The 14,321-nt window shown below is 37.4% G+C and overlaps 1 protein-coding gene across 1 annotated transcript; it reads left to right on the top strand.

The window, feature by feature from the left end:
- Positions 1-2,969: 2,969 nt before the first annotated feature.
- LOC129440801 (putative C-type lectin domain family 20 member A) lies at positions 2,970-8,915 on the top strand. The gene is made up of 5 exons (XM_073858861.1): positions 2,970-3,006; positions 3,077-3,448; positions 7,306-7,647; positions 7,745-7,836; positions 7,912-8,915. Exons 1-5 carry the CDS (start codon positions 2,970-2,972, stop codon positions 8,047-8,049), a joined length of 981 nt encoding a protein of 326 aa, XP_073714962.1. The 3' UTR covers positions 8,050-8,915.
- Positions 8,916-14,321: the final 5,406 nt, after the last annotated feature.

Raw genomic sequence — 14,321 nt, 5'->3', positions numbered from 1 at the left:
AGATTATGTATGCAAAAATAACCATTTATTTTCACAGCGCTGGCCAGAAATTTGTATAATGGCGATAAATGTTACACAAATAAACTTTCACTTTTATGTAAAAGCTCATGGAAATCTGTAAATACATTATCTGACTGCAGACAGCACCTCTCTCTCCATTGACATAAACTCTTATGTGAATTATATTAGGGGCAGTGGCAGCCGTTGACTTCTTTTTCGAGGGCGCACGATGCGAAGCTCGTCAAAACATGTATTTGACTCGTCATGTCAAAATATGTGTTCAGTGTGTCATGTGAATTTATGTGCATCACGCCTCATGTCAAAATAAGTGTCTGCTGCAGACGCTTCGAAGGGGTTAATGATAAAGAGACGCTCATGTTTGCATATACTTACTTAATCTCATGTCTAATCTGAGTTTAATTAGGGCCTGAGCACCAAGGAGCAGGCCAGAAGCCCAATTGTTTGTGCTCAGTTTCTTTTTCTTCTTCTCCAAAATGAATCGCATTTTTTAACATGCGTGAAAACTCATGAAACTTTGCACACGCGTCAAAAGTGACGAAAATGTACATGTGGTGTATAGGCATCAGAAGTGGGCGTGTAGAAATGACTCTATAGCGCCACCTGCAAAATTTCAAGAGAACAGCTCTCCCGCTACGAAGAACGTACAGATACGAAATTTGGTAGGGTCATCTATCAAGATCTACAAAAAGTCCCTTGGAACCAAGCTCTAAACCCCACAGGAAGTCGACCATTTGGTCAGTATCATCTAAAGGCCTTTGCAATGCTAAATTGCAGAGCTTTTGACTTTTCGTTGGAGGGTGTGTCTGTGGTGGCCTGACAAATTTCACTATTTTCCCATGTAACAGGAAGTGGTTCTAACTCAGGCATACAATCTCCAATCTGCCCCACGCTTCACACGTTTGATAAGGGTCTTGGCCTGAACACATTTCAATGCCAATATTTAGCTTCCGTCATAGCACCACTTAGACGTAGCAGGAAATGCCATGTTTTACGCTGTGATTTACTGCACATAGAGATTTAATCAAATCATCATATCTGGTCAGACTGATCTTAAGCCCTTTGTGATGATAAATTGCGAAGATCTTGACTTTTTGTTGAAGGGCGTGTTCGTGGCGGCCTGGCAAAGTTTATGTTTCACCATAGAACAGGAAGCTTTTGTAATTCAGGCATACATTGTCTGATCTGCCCCCTGACTTCACACATTTGATAAGGGTCTTGGCCTGAACACATCAACATGGCATAATTCAGTAACAATCATAGCGCCACCTAGAGGGAGCAGGAAATACCATGTTTAATGCTGTGACTTACTGCTCTTAGAGATTTAACCATATCAACTTCATATTTCATCAGTCTAACCTCAAGACCTTGTGTGATGATAAATAGCAACGACCTTGACTTTTCGTTAAAGGGTGCCTGGCAAAGTTTGATGTTTCACCATAAGAAAGCTGTTGTAACTCAGGCATACAATGTCCGATCTGTCACAGACTTCATATGTTTGACAAGGGTCCTGGCCTGAACACATCAATATAACAACAATCAGTTACAGTCATAGCGCCACCTGCTGCACACAGGCGGTGTGGCAAAACAAAGTTCTTTTGAATATCCAACTATATTTACCCACTTAAATTCATATCCCCCTGGTTCATTGCTTTACTAATACCATAGGGTAGCGGTACCCGTGCATGCGAGGGCCCTACCATCGCTGCTTGCAGCTTTAATGTTAAGTTTGTGTCTTGTGAGTATATTGTGTGAGCGTTTCTTTTATCATAAACCCTTCCAATGCGTGTGCAGCAGACACTTATTTTGACATGACAAGCAAAGCCCAGACCTTAACCCCACAGAAATTACCTTAAGAGAGCGGCTCACACCAGACATCCTACAAATGTGTCTGAGTTGAAGTGGTTTTTAAAGGGGAATGGGTAAAAATTCCTTCTGAACGATGCTCAGGTTTGATTTAGAACTACTGAAGTAACTGCTGCCAAAAGAGTTTCAACTTGCGATTAAATCCAATGGTTCACTAACTCCAGCAGTGTGAATGTTTAATGAAACTAGTGTGTTGTCGGCTTATGCACATTGTGTTTGTCTATTGTTGTGACCAAGATGAGGATCAGATCACATTTAATGGCAAACCATTGTAGAAAACCCGTTCATTCCTAGGGGTTCACATAAGTTTTCTTGTCACTGTATTTTGACATGATGAGCAACACACATGATGCACCACCACTGAATGCATATTTTAAAGTCACCGGCTGATTAAGGGTCTTATGTCACAACTCTGTGTTCTGGAAACCTGCAGGTCAGTTTAAGGTGAGGTCAACTTGTTTGTTTTGTCCAGTGGTCTCCTGTTACAAACATTTCCATAATGTCAGCCAGTTAAAAATGAGTACAATTAACATTTCACTCACAGACCTTCAGTTTTCATCAAGAAGTTTGATCATGAAGTTGACCTATCATTCTGACCACAGTGTACAAAACCTTGGAGCTGTTAAATCTGAAGTGTGACATTTCTGATGATTTTTGTCATTTTTACAATCATCCATTTTATTTTCTGAAATAGTATTTGAATAAAGAGGCTCACATTGCAAGTAATGTAAATCTCGGTGTCTTACATATCAGAGAGGAAAGGTTTTGCCTAAGATGTGATACCTGTCCAAATCTTTATGCAAGTTAAAAGAGTCGAAACTGAATTTAAGTGCAGAACACAGCTAGCGATCATCTAAACCGGTCTCAACCTTCAGCTGGGTTTGTGGTTGCAGGTAAAATATAATTTTAGTTTTTTACTTCAAAATGGTCTGTATAATACAAAGCAGGAAAGCGTATGTGATAAGTCTAGCATAACTGGTTAAAAACGCTTCTAGTAAATTATCATATCACATTTAAAGATAGAAGTAAAACAAATTTCACTTTGTTATTTCATTGAGCAGTCCTGTGAAGGTCCGCCCGAAGAGATGATGCTTAATCTGATTCACATATATATTCTGTTGGGTAAGTGAAACTGCAGTAAGCTCTTACAATGCTTGATTTATTCCTGTTACATCTAATACTGTGTCTACAGGAATCTTATGGGAGGTGTCGTGCGCTCCCTTTGGCTTCGTTCTGATCCAAGATCAGAAGACCTGGCAGGAGGCTCAATCATACTGCAGAGAGAAACATCAAGACCTGGTCACCGTTCAAAGCGATAAAGATCGCTCCATGATCCAGAAGCTATCAGATGAGATGAATTTGACCTCTTTTGCTTGGGTTGGGCTGTACGACGGCATGAGCGTTTGGCATTGGTCTCTTCAGAACGAGCTGATAAGCTTTAAGATGTGGGAATGGTGGGAACCAAACATGGGCAAGACAGAAGAAGCTTGCGCATCTCTAAACATGTTTGGAAAATGGAGTGACACAAGCTGCCATGAATACAAATATTTCTTTTGCTACAATGGTAAGAAATGATACAAGTCTTTCATAACTCTCAATATGTGCTCACATTATGTTGTGGTGCAGATGCGTCATGCACAAATTAAAGGGGGCTGTAACATGTCTAACAATGCCTTCATATGAAAACCAGCAAAATAAATGTGACGAATAACTTTCATATCAAATACTTATAACAGAATAATGACATATTGGCATCATATTTACATCTGAAATGGCTTTTTTGTTTATTTACATTCTGTTTAATGACTTGTTTAATCGTGCCTTTAATGCATTTCCACAACAACTGCGTTATGTTATAAAATTAATGTCATTTTAAATCCGTAAAGTAAATAAACAATGAAAACAACATAAGCAACTAATAACTTGATGTGTTTAACGCTGATATTTTATGATATTAAAAAACACCCTGCAACGTTATTGGAACATTATTTATGGTTGCAAAAAATAATACCTACAAAGAACGTTATTATTTGGTTCCAAAAAAATAGCAAAAAGATTAACAAAAACTAATGCAAGGGGAACGTCTGTGTTTTCTACCTTGTATGTGACTCTGTAATAGGCATGGACCGGTATAAGATTCTGGCGGTATGATAATCTTTAGCAAAAATACCACCGTTTCACGGTGTTGCGGTATTGCCATCGCAACACTAAAATGTGTTATTTTCAAATGCCAGGTAAAAATAAAGCCTTTAAATTGTAATATGCTTTAAATATATATATATATATATATATATATATATATATATATATATATATATATATATATATATATATATATATATATATAGGGCTGTCAAAAATAACGCGTTAATAACGCGTTAACGCAAATTCATTTTAACGCCACTAATTTTATTAACGGAGATTAACGCAACACGCAATTTCTGTTTGACCCTTGGTCCAGCCCATAGTTAAATGAACAGAGACGCAGACAAATGTGACTCTCTCTAAATGAGTAAAAGGTTTTCATAGAAATAAGAACATTAAGCAAATTGTCTACCAAATCCAATGCTCTAAATGCTCGTTGGACATCTGATATGATCTTTATTTATACGTCTGAGAGGTGTAACATTACCGTCCTCCTAATGCTTAATCTAATACAAAAATGCGTCTCAATTCATTTTGGTTTCGCTTTTATGCATGACTTAGAAAATAGACTGCAGGACTTGCTTGATGTTAAAATAGTCATTAAGAGAGATAAAGTTCGGTACCTGATTAATGTTAAAGAGTTATTAAGAGCGACAAGACTCAAAAGCGATCTCCTCACGCTGACTGACTGATATCTGAAGCGCGTGCACACAGACGCGCGAGTGCGCGACCCGGATATATAGACATCTACACAAAATTACAGTTTTACAAATATCTGTTTTGATAAGAATTCACGCAGGTAGGCTCTATAATCTGTTATGTTTTAAGTAAATGTTTGGTTAACTGTTGGGTAAAACTATCTGATGTGTAACATTATATTAGATCACTTAGATTTTAAGCAGTCTGTCTCAATGTCAATCAAACAAAAGGAAAAAAAAGTTGAACATACATTGATGATGTTTTTGCTTTGTGTGTGCTAAATCTATTAGTTTTACCAGTGATTTTAAGGTATTGATGTGGTAATATAATGTATGGATGTGGAAATGTTTGTGGTAATTTGACTCTTTCAACTTCAAACACGTGTAGTTCTGTCATATTTTGTTATATTTCAACAAATCATGCATTGTTCTATGTTTTAATAGAAAATGTCAAAATATGAACAACTATTTTTTAAAATTTGCTTATTCCGACTCAACTTGCCAGCACAGGTCACAAATGATGCAGCAGCAAACAAAAATGGAAAAAAATACAAAACAATGGCTGGTGATTCTGTTAAAATGTAAACAGGCTGTTGTTAACATACATTTGCATAAAGCATCTATATATGTATATATGATTAGAATATTACAAACCTGAAGTGTTAAATTAGGGTAAATTTAGAATGGATAAAAATGTGCGATTAATTTGCGATTAATCGCAGTTAACTCATGAAATCATGCGATTAATCTAGATTAATTTTTTTAATCTATTGACAGCCCTAATATATATATATATATATATATATACTATTTTCGTAATGTATATTAAATGTAAACATCAAATCAATCACATGACTTAATGAATTTGTATAAACACAGCTCATACCTTGGACACGGTTTCACAGAAAATTTTAGTGGTTTTGAAACCTTGACTGTTTAAAACCTTGGTATACCTTGAAACCGGTAACAAACCCATCATGCCTACTGTGTAAATCCACTAATATAACCATACATTTTCTACACAGCGAATATTAACTGCACATTACTGTAGGCTTACTGTGAGGATTGATAAGGAAGGAACCCAAGTGCAGATGGAGATAAAAACAAACTACTTTATTAAATAACAGAAAATAATACCCACGAGGGGGTAAAACAACATAAACTTCAACAGAGGATGAGAACACTAAACAGGGCAAGATTAACTACACTTAAAGGCGGAGTCCACGATGTTTGAAAGCCAATGTTGATATTTGAAATCACCCAAACAAACACGCCCCTACCCCAATAGAATCTGGACCTTCTGTTGATAGACCCGCCCCACACATACACAACCCGGCATTTGATTTGATTTGATTGGCTATAAGTGTGTTTTGGTAGTCGGCCCGTCTCCTTTTCCAACGCGTTTTTCAAACATCGTGGACTCCGCCTTTAACAGGATAACACTAAACAATGAACTTGACAAAACACTAAATATATATCACAGATGACTAGACTAGACTAGACTAGACTAGACTAGACTAGACTAGACTAGACTAGACTAGACTAGACTAGACTAGACTTCTAAGACAGCATACTCTCGGGTATTAGGAACAATGCACAAGCACAGGACAACAAACACAAGGACCTTAAATAGGGGAGAACTGATGAGGGCAACAGGTGACAGGAGTTAAACAATAAAGATGAGGCTAACAAGGGAGTGGGGTAAAAGAGACAAGACACAGGGAACACGTGGTCTAGTAACCCAATACTGAGACCACGGGAACCCACACAAAACATGGATCTGTCATGCCACAAGACTAGATTAAACAAAGGACAAGGAGGCAGAACCATGACACTTACTGGGGTTTGGAAAAGTTGTGAGCATTTTCGTCAACATTTGAATTTCTTCAGATGATGATAACATCTGCGACTGTGATGTTGCGTTTGCAGTGCCTAAATAAAGTAAGATGTAGCACAATAAAAACCCTATCAAAACGGTGAAAATCTCTGAAAAGTGACAAGGATGCAGTAAAAAACTGATAATATTAAACTGATATAAAGACTGGTAACAGATCAATGGACGCCTCTTTAATTTGGAGGTTGCATGCAAATCAATTTGGCTAAAAAAACCCAAAGGGGTATGTGCACGTGAATGGGCATGATGTCTCTGTGCAGGTGTTTTCATGTAAAGTCTCACAAAACTCATATTCAACTCTTTCAATTATGTGTGTTTGACTTAAAGGTCTTTTGTAAAATTCATCATCAAAACAGACACAGAAATCATTATCAGGATACTTGCATACTTGCTTTCCAGTGACAAATATTTTTAGCTTAATTTTTAAAGCTTAGTGTCTGTCTTGAATACAGTATGTGTATTTTTGGCACCAGAAGATAGTAAATCTTTTTCAGTTTACAAACTCCAACAAAAGGGCATAATCCTCACAGCCAAGGGATGTTTGTGTGTGTCTTTGTGTCCAGCTTTCATTCAGTGACTCTTCAGATGATCTTTAGCACACTGTTGAGTGATGTAATCAGCCATTAAAACTAACTGCACTTTATACATAACACTTAAAATATTGCTTGTCTATCCTGACCACAGAAAACAGCATCACAGAGTTTGAGTTGATCAGAATCTCACTGACCTGGCGTAATGCTCAAAATTACTGCAAAACACACTACACAGACCTGGTCACCATAAAAAGCAGCACTGTGAACGGAGCATTGGCGAGCATCATTTTTGGGAGCGGCATATGGGACGCCTGGATCGGCTTGTCCAAGAACACGTGGCTGTGGTCTGACGGGACTCAAGTATCGCTGGTCTCCTTGAGATGGATCGACACACAGCCTGATAATTTGGATGGGAACGAGTCGTGTGGGTACGTCCGTGCCGACGGAGCGATGGGTGACGACGTGTGCTCGGCTCCACATCCGTTCTTTTGCAGTGAGTCTCTTATTTCTTCCTAAATCTAAGTCTAATCAGATGAAGTGAAACACATCATAGTCTCTCTAAAGGTTGAAAGGTTTTTTGTTTTTCTAAGTTGAGTTCAGAAAACAGCAGACGTTGAGAATGGCCGTGAAAGCAGATGAGAATCTGACAGAGATTGCAGTGATGATGGCTGTAGAAGAGATGGTGAGTTCACCTGATGCACACACACTTTATCTTCATTTTTACATCACTAATCAAAGATGAAAATCTGCTTTTCAGATAAACCAGATCCTCTTAGAGAAGGGGATGGACGCTGGATCCAACATAACCTGCAGACTGAATTCAGATGAAAAAATCTACAGGGATGTCAAAAAAGAGTCAGCAGAACCAACACAATGTAAACAGACCATTTATTAGATGTACTCACGTCTATAAATAATCAGACCATATGTGTTTCATTTCAATATAAACACATCCATCTAAAACTTTGAAAGCATTTGGTTTTAATGTATCATTGTTTAGAAACATTATATTTGCAGAGATATTATATCGGTTGTATATGTTAAATACTAATGCTATAGGTTCTTTATTAAGTATGTATTTTGTTATTTTAAAGCTATTAATGAAGTTCTAAACGTAGGTTTGGGAGGAGCCTAAACATTCAGGCCTGTCAATCATCAGCCTCCAGACCTCTGCGTCCAGCTGCAATTATTCTCATATCCCTTCTCATTCCCATTTCGAGGGGGCAGCCTAAGGTTCGCTGTCTCTGAAGGTTTAAAGCTCAGGTTTAGAGCTCCCTTCAAGTTTTTTATTTTGATGAACATAAAAGCAGATATTTTAGAGCTCCACTGTGTACTTCTTTTAGTTAATTCTTAGCAAAAACACATGTTTTCTTTCAAAAGTATGTGCTCATTCATGTGTAATTACGTCCACCCCACTAATCAAAGTATTCTCGTAAGTGTAGAATCTGCTATTTAAAATACATACGGTCGAGTCGCTCTCTGGCTGAATCCATGTTGTGCCTCCATCTTTGAAATACATTCGCCGACGAGGGACATTCCTGAAATTCAAGCTCCGCCTTTCGCGCTTTCAGACTACACTCACGCTGGTTGCACGGAGGTTGCATGTGTAGGCGGTATACGTCATCAAGACAGACTTATTTCAGAATATTAACAATTATAAAGCTGACATTTATTCTTAGTTAATTGTAAATTGATGTAATATGCTTATTACTTGCGAATGTAATGCTCAGTTAATTTAAATAAACCAGGCTTGATGACGTATGCAGCCTGCGACCTGCGTAGACTGAATCCTTCGGCCGCACGCCGTGATAAACCTGCGATCTAATGCTTTGATTTGAAAGCCTGTTGAAGACATAACATTAAAACCAGTCAAGGTTTCAAAACCATTAAAAGCCAGGACATTAAAACAAGTCGCCAAGGAAGCGAAACAGGGATTTTAAACGACAACGCGACAGGAAAAACATCAAGACCAAAGTCAATATTGGAGTTAGTTTTCCAAGATGGGTCTCATTGGACAATGAAGTTGCTAAGTTATTTTCACCACAGGTAATTCAGCATATTCGTTTACATATACAGTTTATGTTGTAAACTTGAAGTTTTATAGTTCCTTGGCTAACTATAGCATGGGTATGCGTAACACTTGTTAGTGTAACCACGCATGTGGTTTAATGTCTTGGAACAGCCACACGCCGTCTCTCCGCCCATTTATGTAATCTGAGGTAACTGTTACTGAGATAAATGTTTTTCATCTTTTCTGACCTCTAACACAAACACACGGTGTACAGCGCTATTTTTAGCCTTTCATTGATAAAAGCGTCTGATCTGCGCGTCTTTCGTTTCATTTTACAAGCGTGTGAAAGTTGAGCGATCTTATTTCACCAATATCAGAGAAAGCTCTTACATAAACACGGACATGTAACGTTTACTTAAAACATAAGCATTGGACTCTGACATAATATTAGTTTCGCGTCCATTTAAACCCGTCATTACTCTAGCTCATGATTAAATGACAGGAGAGGGTCTCGTCCACAGACCATCTCCTCAGTAATCTGGAAAGAAGCGGTCAAAAATGGACAAAAAGAGACGGATTTAAACACCAAGTGTAAACGTAATGTGTCTCTCTCGTCCACTTGTGATCTGATCGACGAAAACACATCTAAATACCAAGTGTAGCAGCCCCTGTGATATTTTTCCTCGCGTGGATGAAAAAGGAGTGTCTAAGCTACATTTATGGTTGCTTTTTGTAGGTGATTTTAAGCGGACATATCATGACAATCAGACTTTTTACATGTTTAACATAAATCTGTGTGCTTTGACGGATCACACGATTGCAAATTGTTCATTTTTTTCATTGCTTTTGCTTTTAGTCTACTGGAAGCCATGTTAACCTTGGCATGACAGGGCCACCGTACTAGTTAAAACGCGTTCCGAATGGGGGGGGGCTAGAAAGTAATAATCATTTGGTTGCCATATAGAAATTTTACCACTAGATGGGAGTAGATCCTACACAGTGGAGCTTTAATAAATTATGGTAAGCGCAGAGCTGATTGTAACCACTGACTTCTGTAGTAGAAAAAAATTCAATGGGTACCGTCAACTGTGCTTACTATCATTTATTAAAATATCTTCTTCATCATTTATCACAATATTTTCATAATATTTGTTTTCCTACTATGGATGTCAATTGTAACAATCAACTGTGTGATTACCATCATTTTTCAAAATATCTTATTTTGTGTTCATCAGAAAAAAGAAATTCATACAGGTTTAGAACAACATGAGGATGAGTAAATGATGACAGAATTTTCATTTTTGGGTGACTGAATACACAGGTGAAACATTTGTTAAAGGATTTGTGATTTTTATCTATGGAAAATCTATCCCTAAAACGGAAATGTTTTAGCATTTATTCATCCGTTAGATGGTTTTATCCAAAGCTACTTACTTTAAAGCGTTTGTGTTCATGTATTTTATTTTGAAGTCGCATGTAGTTCATAGGCTGCGTCCAAAAGCAGCATAAAGGAAGCTCTGAGAAACACATTCAGACAACCTTCATAGGCAGCGCAATGCAATTCAGTTTGAAATATAAACAGAAAGCGCCTTTCTGATGATTATTACCAAATTCTAATATTCATATTCGCTAGCAATGCAATCAAAAGGTGTAAAAAGTGAAAATAAAACTTTATTTACACTAAATTTGTGCTCCAGACGCTTTTTTGACCACCATTTTCCAATCACATTCCAAGCGCACACACACACACACACACACACACACACACATACACATATAGAATTGTGGGACGATGAGATACTTCTTGAGATACCTTTAAGACAATGGGTGCATCCAAATTCAGCATCTGGATCCTTCCAAGGTCGCAGACACAACGGGACACAACAGCTGAGACCTATCAGACTTTTAAAAATAAATATGGAGCTAGATTTTTTTGTCTTTTTAGAGAATATGACACATTGATGTAGATGAAACTAACCAACATTATATACAATTTACCAATCTTAGAAATACACAAAAGTAAAACACAACATGCATAATACACAGCAATAATATTAATTCACATCATTAAAACATAATTTATAATAATACAACCGTGACAAGGACTTTTAATTTGCAAAATACCCAGACGTCACAGGCGAATCTTGGGACAGCCAAGGCTGTGAATGGTTTAGGGGGAAACGAAGGCCGCAATTGGAGGCTGCATATGAAGGAGCCTTCAAATTGGGACGGTGTCGCTCTTGGCCTTCAAATATGGCATTCGAAGGACACAGACACTGAATCGGGATGCACCCCCTAAAGGTTTCTCAAGAGACAGAAAGTATACCTAACACTGAATTCAAAAATCCGATTTTGTCAAATAATGTTTGAATTTGTATGAGTCAATTTTCTAAGTAACAAGATTTTGTACAGCCATAACAAAATGATTCAATCTTATAATTTGGTCCAATCATTTGGAGAAATACGGCGAGGCAGCTGGAAAGATAAGCTCAAGTATCATGACACACAGCAGTCACAGTATGACAGTGATGTGTGCGTTGGTTATTACTGTATATAGCCTAGAAAAACAACATCACAACTAATCTCTGTAACATCTGAATGACTTATTCCTAGAATGATTGTTATTCAAGTTAAGAAGTAGCATGTGAAATCTTGCTCTGATTGGCTGAATGTAAACATTGATGATTTCCATGTCCTTTGCGTTTGCCTAATGGGCTTTACAAGCATAGGGAAATAAAGGACACCCGTCCTGCAAGAATTTGTCCATGTCAACATTCCTAAAAAATAAAGGATCTACAAGGCTTTTTTTTACATCAGTGCCATAGAAGAACCACTTCTTTATTGACCTTTTCATAATCTGTAGAAACGTTAATGTCATCTGCTAGTCAAAACATAAACAGCATCTACTAAGGTGTGTCTAGTTACAGCTGGTTCAGTTTAACCCAGACCACTGTGAATTCACATGGAGACATACAGTGAATATTGTAATAAAATTAAATGCGTAAAAATAAATATGGAAATAAATAGAAAATGGCATTTCTTGTTAGCTTTGAATTTGTCCTTAACACTTCTTCTAGGGGCTGTATGACTCTTTAAAACACCTCGTATGAATGTTAAATCTATGCAAATGTACCTTACACTAAAAACAAGAACCTTAGAAGGCCATAATATACCGTACTTCTCTACTGTATGTATTGCTGCTGTAAATATGCTAAGAGTCCAGTGTACAATATGAACTCTAGACATCTAAACTGAAGTACAATTAAATTCTTGGAGAAAAATGATTCGGCTGTAAACGGTATAATTATGTGTTGGTTTTCTCAAGTTACATTTGTGTGTTTTGCAGTGAACTCATTTACGTCTGAAGTGACACACAAGCTCATCCGTTTGCATGAAGTAAATTCTAAGAATTTTCTTTCAATAACTTTGCATCTGTTGAATATTATCCAACCAAAAACATTCATGGTGTAATGACACAAAAATCAATGTGTGCATTATTTATAAAGTCAACATTTTTAAAGAAAGAATGAGAAAGTCTTCTTCTGAATTCATGGCTCATAAAATCAAGCTCCTAGTCATGCAGTGCCCATTTACAAACTTTGTGAAGCAAAATGGAAAAGTTTGGTAACTTCAAGCATTGTACTGTAATAAGATGCCACTTTTGGAATAAGACGGCTTGTGACATTTCATCTGGATATTCCAGAGTCAAAGTGTAAGTGTTTGTTATTGGAAAGTAAAAGCGTTTAGGGACAACAGCAACTTGGCCATGAAGCCACTGAGCAGGATCAACAACTGATAATGCTTTTTTTGGGAAACGCTTTGCTTCCAACTTTGTGGAGAAGGTTTGGGAAAGACCCTTTTCTATTTCTGCATGACTGTTCCCAGTGCACAAAGCAAGATCCATAAAGACATGATCCAATGAGGTCAGTTTACAAGAACTTGACAAAAAAACCTTTGGGATGACTTAGAAAGGAGATTGTCTTTCTCCAACTTATACTTAGATTTAACCAATAATGGAAATTTTCAAACAGTAATTGTTTCTGGACCTAAACACAAAATTATAAGCATTTGTTTTCCATAGAAAACAATGGAAAACAGTTTTCCCCCATTTTTCATGAGCTGAACTCAAAGATTCATGGCTTTTTCTAAAGTACACAAAAGCCGGCTTATGTTTCACAAATCTGTGTTAGTGAGCACTCCACTTTGCCAAGATAATCCATCCACCCCACAAGATGCTGATTAGTGAGCATGAATATTGCACAGGTGTGCCTTAGGCTGGCCACAATAAAAGGCCGCTCTAAAATGTGCAGTTTATCACACAGCACAATGCCACAGATGTCACAAGTTTTGAAACGCATTGTACGTGCAATCACACCAGCCTTTGACCTCCACATCTAAGATCATCTGAGACCAGCCACGCGGCAGCTGCTGCAAAAATCAATTTGCATAACCAAAAAAAAAAATCTGCACACATGGAAGCTCGTCTGCATGCTCCTCCTCATCGGGGTCTCGACCTGACTGCAGTTCATCAATGTAACCGACTTGAGTGGACAAATGTTCACATTTCATGGAGAGGTGACCTGTTCAAGGATAAATTCCGGTTTTTACCGTACAGGGCAGATGGCAGACAGTGTATATGGCATTGTGGATCAAGTAGCTTGTTGTATATAACAATGTTGTTGTTGCTTATATCTACTGCTTATATGACAATGGGCAATTTGAAATGTTTCATGATTTTCTATTTGTTTATATCAGGTCCCACTTACTGTAGTAAATAGATAATGAAATACTTTTAGTTATAATGGTGTCAATCTTTAAAATGCATGCAAAAAAGGCACTGCAAAATGCAAATTAATGAGATGTACAGCAGTTAATGCTTTTCAGTGGATGTATAGAAAGAATTTTGCATTGGTGCATTGATCCTTTTTAAACTCACCAAAAAAATCACTGACTTCCTTCTGTAAATGTGGAAAATACCTTATGTCCACTTAATTCCCCCCTTAGATCATTGAGAAATACAATGTGATAAAAATGCTTAATTATAAGAAATCATGCCAGATGCATTTAGCGGGTTTTGCATCTGAGCTCTTCAGTTATAAACTCCAACATATCCACTGCAAATTTATCTGAGTTTTATCGCTGAGGAGCCATGAAGA

This window comes from Misgurnus anguillicaudatus, chromosome 21, assembly GCF_027580225.2.
Source record: "Misgurnus anguillicaudatus chromosome 21, ASM2758022v2, whole genome shotgun sequence".
NCBI lineage: Eukaryota > Metazoa > Chordata > Actinopteri > Cypriniformes > Cobitidae > Misgurnus > Misgurnus anguillicaudatus.
Note: the sequence above shows the minus strand (reverse complement) of the source record. Positions and strands in the feature narration are given on the sequence as shown.